Here is a 10,146-nt window from a genome sequence, read left to right as displayed (position 1 = left end):
ATTAATGTAGAAACAACATAAAGACAGTATATTTTTAATATTTGTTTAATGGCATCTTTTTTATGACTTAAGGTGAGTATCACTGATACCAATACTACTGATGTCTCTAGGAAATAATTTTTTCCACCTAATATTTAATCATTGACTATAGCCATTTAACATTACATTATAATTGAGAGCTATACATTTTAACATTTATTAAACTTCAGAAAATAACAACTGAATGAATTTCAAACAGTCTTCACATAAATCCATTATAATAAATGTCATATTTAGCTTTCTGTGCCCTTCAGCAAGTAGAAAATATACAGAAATGGAATAAAGTTATCAAACACTAAATTCTAAATTAAATATATATGAATCCTTAAAGCTACAAAAGTTATTGATTTCCTTTTTTCTTTGATGAACAGTCATCACAGCAGCTGGTTATTAGGTTATTTGGCTGCTATTACTTTAAGAGCTGCCGCTGCTGAACGTGACGCAGATCTGACACGCTTCGTATTTTCTCACAGTGTGCACTGCCGCATTTGTACAGCACGCGCTACGAGCACAGAATAGCAGCTGACAGGACAGGAAGATTCGTTTTACCATCACTATGTTTACAGCAAAACAAATAACTTGTTGCATCAAAGTAACTTTGCGAGGCTCCATTTACATCGGTTACTCCCACACCACTCTTAGCAGTTCCTCACCTGCCGTAGTATGTTCTCCAGTCACAGGCGATAGAAATGAGCTGCAAAAGGAGCTGCACACAGGACAGTTTGTGGAAGAACTCGGCAGGCTCCCAGTACAAACGCGCTGGTCCGAACTCGATCAGGAACTCCACCATTTCTACCACCTGCTCATGCGTGTAGGAGCAAGCCTACGACCATTTACACAGAAAAAAAAAAAAGAATTAAAACTTCAACACAATCTACAAGCATTCCCAGAGACCTAATTTTTAGCATACAAAGCAGGCCTTGCACAAACTGACAAGATTTCCAAGTTTAAGTTCTTTCCTAAATTCCTCAATTCATTGAAAAGTAACACGGGACATCACAGCGAGTACACATTATTACGCATTTACAATATTGTGTTACTCCCTAAAAATTTAACTAACTGCGTTACTTAGTTACTTTTTATGGAAAGTAATGCACTGTTACCTTATAGCGTTACTTTTTCTCATCAGTGCTGAGCTTGCTTGTTGGTTTTAATATAAAAAGTTCTATTGTTGGCAAATGTAAAAGTGAAATTCCCACCAAAAGTGAAATGAATAGGCCTCAGGCTGAAGGAAATGTAAATTCACGTCTGTACAGTAAAGGGTTTGCTTGAACCTTTCAGTTGTGCATTCTGAATTACATGAAGACAAGGACGCACTCAGGAGACGAAAGTTCAACACTCTTCAGCAATAAAAAAAAGAAACAAATATTGTTTATCTAAAGTAAATTGTTCATTAGTATGGTTGCATTGGATCATCGAAGGTCAGGAGCAAAGACATAGGTTAATAAAATGGGATTTTTTATTATTCTGTTATTTAACATTTAATTATTGCAGGTTTGTATCATATTTTGAGGTTGCACTGCACTGTTTTTATTGATTTTGAGGAACACTGAATGTGTTTGTGTGCAGTGAGATGAGTAAACATGTTCATATTTAGTCTTGAACTACAGTAAGATCATGTTCACACACAACGCTCTGCACTTACTCCTGATTTCTCTCAACATGAGGACAGGACAGCTGTCAGTAAATAATGTGAAAACAAAATAACTGGTGTTACTTATTTGAAAAAAGTCAGATATTTTCTTCTAAATTAAAAAGTAATGCGTCACCTTACTAGTTACTTAAAAAAAATGTATATGTAAGTTATCGGATTATGTAACTCACGTTACCCCAACACTGACAACCACAAAGTACATTTCAGACAACAAACCATGCACAACATAATCAGGCACACAGTGATGTGACTGTTGTAGTAAGGATCTGGCAGTGTAATGCATTACAGCGGTAGTGTGTTAAACAGATGTACCTTGTAATAAGGCTGCGGGTGAATCTGCGCTCCTCCCTCTGTACGCTGCAGCGATTGTTTGACCTGCTCGACTTTAATGGCCAGGTGAGCCTCAAAATACCTGCGCAGCGCCATGCAGGTATGTTTTGCAGTCTGTCTGCTTGAGAAGATCTCATCGTCGCTCAACAGCGCGCCCTGGTCCTCTGGGTTCAAAATCTCCAGAGTGCTAATCTACAAATAATTGCACATTAAATCTTAAAATTAATGTACAAACAACATAAAGACAGTATATTTTTAATATTTATTTTATGGCATCTTTTTTATGACTGAAGGACAGTATCACTGATACCAATACTACTGATATCTCTAGGAAATTGTTTTTTCCCCTAATATTTAACCATTGACTAGCCGTTCAACATTACAAGAGCTGTTAATTTTAACATTTATTAGAATATTATTAAAATAACTTCTAATTTAAGTGAACTTAAAACAGTCTTCACATAAACCATTATAATAAATGTCATATTTAGTTACCTGTGCCCTTCAGCAAGTAGGAAATATACAGAAATTGAATAAAGTTATCAAACACTAAATTCTAAATTAAATATATATGAATCCTTAAAGCTACAAAAGTTATTGATTTCCTTTTTTCTTTGATGAACAGTCATCACAGCAGCTGGTTATTAGGTTATTTGGCTGCTATTACTTTAAGAGCTGCCGCTGCTGAACGTGACGCAGATCTGACACGCTTCGTATTTTCTCACAGTGTGCACTGCCGCATTTGTACAGCACGCGCTACGAGCACAGAATAGCAGCTGACAGGACAGGAAGATTCGTTTTACCATCACTATGTTTACAGCAAAACAAATAACTTGTTGCATCAAAGTAACTTTGCGAGGCTCCATTTACATCGGTTACTCCCACACCACTCTTAGCAGTTCCTCACCTGCCGTAGTATGTTCTCCAGTCACAGGCGATAGAAATGAGCTGCAAAAGGAGCTGCACACAGGACAGTTTGTGGAAGAACTCGGCAGGCTCCCAGTACAAACGCGCTGGTCCGAACTCGATCAGGAACTCCACCATTTCTACCACCTGCTCATGCGTGTAGGAGCAAGCCTACGACCATTTACACAGAAAAAAAAAAAAGAATTAAAACTTCAACACAATCTACAAGCATTCCCAGAGACCTAATTTTTAGCATACAAAGCAGGCCTTGCACAAACTGACAAGATTTCCAAGTTTAAGTTCTTTCCTAAATTCCTCAATTCATTGAAAAGTAACACGGGACATCACAGCGAGTACACATTATTACGCATTTACAATATTGTGTTACTCCCTAAAAATTTAACTAACTGCGTTACTTAGTTACTTTTTATGGAAAGTAATGCACTGTTACCTTATAGCGTTACTTTTTCTCATCAGTGCTGAGCTTGCTTGTTGGTTTTAATATAAAAAGTTCTATTGTTGGCAAATGTAAAAGTGAAATTCCCACCAAAAGTGAAATGAATAGGCCTCAGGCTGAAGGAAATGTAAATTCACGTCTGTACAGTAAAGGGTTTGCTTGAACCTTTCAGTTGTGCATTCTGAATTACATGAAGACAAGGACGCACTCAGGAGACGAAAGTTCAACACTCTTCAGCAATAAAAAAAAGAAACAAATATTGTTTATCTAAAGTAAATTGTTCATTAGTATGGTTGCATTGGATCATCGAAGGTCAGGAGCAAAGACATAGGTTAATAAAATGGGATTTTTTATTATTCTGTTATTTAACATTTAATTATTGCAGGTTTGTATCATATTTTGAGGTTGCACTGCACTGTTTTTATTGATTTTGAGGAACACTGAATGTGTTTGTGTGCAGTGAGATGAGTAAACATGTTCATATTTAGTCTTGAACTACAGTAAGATCATGTTCACACACAACGCTCTGCACTTACTCCTGATTTCTCTCAACATGAGGACAGGACAGCTGTCAGTAAATAATGTGAAAACAAAATAACTGGTGTTACTTATTTGAAAAAAGTCAGATATTTTCTTCTAAATTAAAAAGTAATGCGTCACCTTACTAGTTACTTAAAAAAAATGTATATGTAAGTTATCGGATTATGTAACTCACGTTACCCCAACACTGACAACCACAAAGTACATTTCAGACAACAAACCATGCACAACATAATCAGGCACACAGTGATGTGACTGTTGTAGTAAGGATCTGGCAGTGTAATGCATTACAGCGGTAGTGTGTTAAACAGATGTACCTTGTAATAAGGCTGCGGGTGAATCTGCGCTCCTCCCTCTGTACGCTGCAGCGATTGTTTGACCTGCTCGACTTTAATGGCCAGGTGAGCCTCAAAATACCTGCGCAGCGCCATGCAGGTATGTTTTGCAGTCTGTCTGCTTGAGAAGATCTCATCGTCGCTCAACAGCGCGCCCTGGTCCTCTGGGTTCAAAATCTCCAGAGTGCTAATCTACAAAACACAAACACCCAGTGAGAAGGACAGAGAGTAATAAACACTGACGAAACATACAGACTACAGCAGAGTTCAGGCAAACTCTGCATCCAATCTATGTGTCCGTCTCGATACCAGTCTTGACCAGATCAGAATAACTATCGACATTTATCATCTATTACTCTTGTACGTGCAAATAAACCCAAACCTTTAACGACATTTTGGTAACGTCATACAACATAACTACAAGAGAGAGGGGAAAATATTCTGTCCTTCCAACACAATTTGCAAAATCTAAACACACCAAAAACCATCTAGGACAAAGGAAGAAACGCATAAGCCTTACACTACTAAATACAGAAAAATATGAATTCTAAATAATAATAATAATAATAAAAAAAAAAAAAGAGGATGCTTTAAATTGATCAAAAGTGATGATTAAGACATTTATAATGTTACAAAAGATCTCGATTTCAGATAAATGCTGTTCGTCTGAACTTTCTATTCAAAGAAACCTGAAAAAAATTCTACTCCGCTGTTTTCAACATAATAATAAATGGGGTTTTTTAGCAGCAAATCAGCATATTAGAATGATTTCTGAAGATCATGTGACACTGAAGACTGGAGTAATGATGCTGAAAATTCAGCTTTGATCACAGAAATAAATTACATTTGAAAATATATTCAAATAGAAAGCAGTTATTTTAAATAGTAAAAATATTTCACAATATTACTGCTTTTGCTGTATTTTAGATCAAATAAATGCAGGCTTGGTGAGCAGAAGAGACTTCTTTAAAAATATATATATTACTGTTCAAAAACTTTTGACTGGTAGTGTATGTACAGAAATATGAACTTGGTAGCAAAGGACCCGCCTCCCCTCATATCATCACCACCCCCAGTTTATCAATGACCACCAGCCCTTTTCCAGGCTGACCTTCATCTTTCACTACACCCGTTTCTCTTTAAAGGGACACTCCACCCAAAAATGAAAGTCCTGTCATCATTTACTCGCCCTCATGTGCTTACAAACCTGTATGATAAACAACACTGGAGCCCATTGACTTCCAATGCACGTAGAAAAACTAAAACGGAGACATCTCTCAAAATAAGTTCCACTGAAGAAAGTAACAGTTTTTGGTGACAAGTAACTGGTGTTTTTGGGTGGAGTATCTCTTTTTGTTGTTTTGTCTTTCTAATTCAAGAAAACAGCTTCATCAGATTGACAGCACATGTGCTGCAAATACTCACAACACAAACAAATGAAGAAACGTGAAAGTAGCACAGGCCACAACAAAATTATCCCAAAAAAACTAAAATTAACCCCTTTTTTTTGGCATATTGATTACCATTTGTATGACCACAGTTGTACAAATACCATGGTTAAACTATGGTTAGTGTAGTAAATCCATGGTTAATTTATGCATGGTTACCATGGTTTAACTATAGCAACCTTTTTTTTATTTATGTATTTATTAATTAATCAATACATTTTAATAGCAAAACCACAGGCTATGGTTAATTTTTGTACGGGAAGTTGTAAAAGTTAGCCAGCTTACATAACCTTTCACAGTTACAGTAATTGTGTATTTCGACAGCTTATTTAGGCTTACAATATCCAAAAAGCAGCAGCTATAAGGATTCATATGAGCAGGCAGTTATAAAAATAACAAAATAAAATAATAAAAATAAAAAGCTCACCTTTCAGAGCAAACATTGATAAATATGTCCCAGCCATGTTCATCACTTTGCAGTTCCCTTAAACATTTCCGAGGTGGTCTGTGGCTTATTTGCAGCGCGTTTCTGTTTTTGTTTGTGTTGCATGTATCTGCAGCGCGCTGAGCTCTCTCACCGTAATGATCCCTATGCAAACACAAAGAAGTGCATACCAGGTTGACGAGCCGCCGCAGCCCGTCCTGATGGTCGAAGAGCTCGAGCACGGCTCTGAAGGAGAAACAGATGGAGAAGAACATGGTGGCGTGGCAGCAGCCTGAGGCGTGAGAGCACTCCAGGAGCCACAGCGTGTAGCTCACCACCTCCGACAGCAGCGAATGCGGCAGCATACACACCTGACACAGCCGGAGGAACCAGACAGACAACAGTAAGACACAGAAGAGCTCTGGCTGTGATCACCGTATCAGCACAGCATCTTACCCTCTCCATAGCGTCCTGGTTGTATGCCAGGTAATAGAGGCACAGAGAGACGCCGGTGGCAGCCATGGAGGGTCGCGGGATCTCCAGTAGCTTTGGCACTCCGCCATGCGCAACAAACTCGGCCGCAAACTTTTTATGAAGGAGGAGAGACGCAAGATACTGAAAGACAGAGATGACAAGTAAACTGATACCCAAGAACAGAATAAAAATCAGTCAAATAATCATGGCGTCATCAAGATGTGTGGTGTGAGCATCCTCTGTGTTTAAAGCAGCTTCTGCCCTCGGTGCACTTGAGCAGAGTTTCTCAGGAGCTTTGCAGGAAAACACCCAGTGAGAAGGACAGAGAGTAATAAACACTGACGAAACATACAGACTACAGCAGAGTTCAGGCAAACTCTGCATCCAATCTATGTGTCCGTCTCGATACCAGTCTTGACCAGATCAGAATAACTATCGACATTTATCATCTATTACTCTTGTACGTGCAAATAAACCCAAACCTTTAACGACATTTTGGTAACGTCATACAACATAACTACAAGAGAGAGGGGAAAATATTCTGTCCTTCCAACACAATTTGCAAAATCTAAACACACCAAAAACCATCTAGGACAAAGGAAGAAACGCATAAGCCTTACACTACTAAATATAGAAAAATATGAATTCTAAATAATAATAATAATAATAAAAAAAAAAAAAGAGGATGCTTTAAATTGATCAAAAGTGATGATTAAGACATTTATAATGTTACAAAAGATCTCGATTTCAGATAAATGCTGTTCGTCTGAACTTTCTATTCAAAGAAACCTGAAAAAAATTCTACTCCGCTGTTTTCAACATAATAATAAATGGGGTTTTTTAGCAGCAAATCAGCATATTAGAATGATTTCTGAAGATCATGTGACACTGAAGACTGGAGTAATGATGCTGAAAATTCAGCTTTGATCACAGAAATAAATTACATTTGAAAATATATTCAAATAGAAAGCAGTTATTTTAAATAGTAAAAATATTTCACAATATTACTGCTTTTGCTGTATTTTAGATCAAATAAATGCAGGCTTGGTGAGCAGAAGAGACTTCTTTAAAAATATATATATTACTGTTCAAAAACTTTTGACTGGTAGTGTATGTACAGAAATATGAACTTGGTAGCAAAGGACCCGCCTCCCCTCATATCATCACCACCCCCAGTTTATCAATGACCACCAGCCCTTTTCCAGGCTGACCTTCATCTTTCACTACACCCGTTTCTCTTTAAAGGGACACTCCACCCAAAAATGAAAGTCCTGTCATCATTTACTCGCCCTCATGTGCTTACAAACCTGTATGATAAACAACACTGGAGCCCATTGACTTCCAATGCACGTAGAAAAACTAAAACGGAGACATTTCTCAAAATAAGTTCCACTGAAGAAAGTAACAGTTTTTGGTGACAAGTAACTGGTGTTTTTGGGTGGAGTATCTCTTTTTGTTGTTTTGTCTTTCTAATTCAAGAAAACAGCTTCATCAGATTGACAGCACATGTGCTGCAAATACTCACAACACAAACAAATGAAGAAACGTGAAAGTAGCACAGGCCACAACAAAATTATCCCAAAAAAACTAAAATTAACCCCTTTTTTTTGGCATATTGATTACCATTTGTATGACCACAGTTGTACAAATACCATGGTTAAACTATGGTTAGTGTAGTAAATCCATGGTTAATTTATGCATGGTTACCATGGTTTAACTATAGCAACCTTTTTTTTATTTATGTATTTATTAATTAATCAATACATTTTAATAGCAAAACCACAGGCTATGGTTAATTTTTGTACGGGAAGTTGTAAAAGTTAGCCAGCTTACATAACCTTTCACAGTTACAGTAATTGTGTATTTCGACAGCTTATTTAGGCTTACAATATCCAAAAAGCAGCAGCTATAAGGATTCATATGAGCAGGCAGTTATAAAAATAACAAAATAAAATAATAAAAATAAAAAGCTCACCTTTCAGAGCAAACATTGATAAATATGTCCCAGCCATGTTCATCACTTTGCAGTTCCCTTAAACATTTCCGAGGTGGTCTGTGGCTTATTTGCAGCGCGTTTCTGTTTTTGTTTGTGTTGCATGTATCTGCAGCGCGCTGAGCTCTCTCACCGTAATGATCCCTATGCAAACACAAAGAAGTGCATACCAGGTTGACGAGCCGCCGCAGCCCGTCCTGATGGTCGAAGAGCTCGAGCACGGCTCTGAAGGAGAAACAGATGGAGAAGAACATGGTGGCGTGGCAGCAGCCTGAGGCGTGAGAGCACTCCAGGAGCCACAGCGTGTAGCTCACCACCTCCGACAGCAGCGAATGCGGCAGCATACACACCTGACACAGCCGGAGGAACCAGACAGACAACAGTAAGACACAGAAGAGCTCTGGCTGTGATCACCGTATCAGCACAGCATCTTACCCGCTCCATAGCGTCCTGGTTGTATGCCAGGTAATAGAGGCACAGAGAGACGCCGGTGGCAGCCATGGAGGGTCGCGGGATCTCCAGTAGCTTTGGCACTCCGCCATGCGCAACAAACTCGGCCGCAAACTTTTTATGAAGGAGGAGAGACGCAAGATACTGAAAGACAGAGATGACAAGTAAACTGATACCCAAGAACAGAATAAAAATCAGTCAAATAATCATGGCGTCATCAAGATGTGTGGTGTGAGCATCCTCTGTGTTTAAAGCAGCTTCTGCCCTCGGTGCACTTGAGCAGAGTTTCTCAGGAGCTTTGCAGGAGGTTTCAGACGGTATGTTTGGTGCAAGTCTGAAGATCTTTATTAATATACCCGTCAAAAGTTGAGGACGACAAAACTACTCATTCTTTAGCATGAATATATTCCACATTTTACGTTTACATTTAGTCATTCAGCAGACGCTTTTATCCAAATGAGGACAATAGAAGCAATCAAAACTAACAGAAGAGCAATGATATGCAAGTGCTATAACAAGTCTCAGTTAGCTTAACACAGTACACAAGGGTTTTTATATAAAAAATTAAAATAAAACAAGTAGATAGAATAGAAAAAAAAAGTATAGGGAACGCTAGTGTTAGAGGGTGATTCTTTATAATAAATAGATAAAATAGAGTTAGAATAGAGAGTGCTAGAGTTAGAGGGTCTAAAGGCTATTTTTATGGCAAAAGTGAGTTTAAAATATAATGCTTGTTTTAACTTTCATTTTTACGCATAAATCTTGAGATCAAAAGGTTTTCGTGATCACGAGAAACATTCAGTCAGGCGTGTCCAAACTTTTGAGCTGCAGTGCATGTGACATCCTTCAGGTACCTTCAGGGCTTCAAACGTGAGCTGAACGTCGTTCGTTTGTTTGAGGTCCATGTAGTGCATCAGCAGCTCACGAGCTCCGAGCTGCATGAAAACAGCTAACAACTGCACACACAAACACAGGAATCAAACTCGTTAAGCTCATCAAGCTCAGTTCTGCTATTGATTGTTTTTCACACATCCTAATATAATAAAATAGTGTAAATATTTACACAGGTGTAAAAAAAAAAAAAAAAAAAACAGAA

The 10,146-nt window shown here is 38.0% G+C and overlaps 1 protein-coding gene across 1 annotated transcript in view; it reads right to left on the bottom strand.

Moving 5' to 3' along the window:
- LOC107697997 (protein VPRBP-like) overlaps positions 1-10,146 on the bottom strand; it is a 50,527-nt gene that overhangs the window by 20,980 nt on the left and 19,401 nt on the right. The window contains exons 8-12 of the mRNA XM_016498900.1: positions 9,905-10,006; positions 9,036-9,194; positions 8,771-8,950; positions 4,244-4,453; positions 2,931-3,100 (exon numbers count right to left, since the gene is read on the bottom strand). Coding sequence (XP_016354386.1) covers positions 2,931-3,100; positions 4,244-4,453; positions 8,771-8,950; positions 9,036-9,194; positions 9,905-10,006 — 821 coding nt within the window. The remainder of the gene's footprint in view (positions 1-2,930; positions 3,101-4,243; positions 4,454-8,770; positions 8,951-9,035; positions 9,195-9,904; positions 10,007-10,146) is intronic.

The sequence above is a fragment of the Sinocyclocheilus anshuiensis genome, unplaced genomic scaffold (assembly GCF_001515605.1).
Source record: "Sinocyclocheilus anshuiensis isolate Anshui unplaced genomic scaffold, SAMN03320099.WGS_v1.1 scaffold1950, whole genome shotgun sequence".
In the NCBI taxonomy this organism is placed as follows: Eukaryota; Metazoa; Chordata; class Actinopteri; order Cypriniformes; family Cyprinidae; genus Sinocyclocheilus; species Sinocyclocheilus anshuiensis.
Note: the sequence above shows the minus strand (reverse complement) of the source record. Positions and strands in the feature narration are given on the sequence as shown.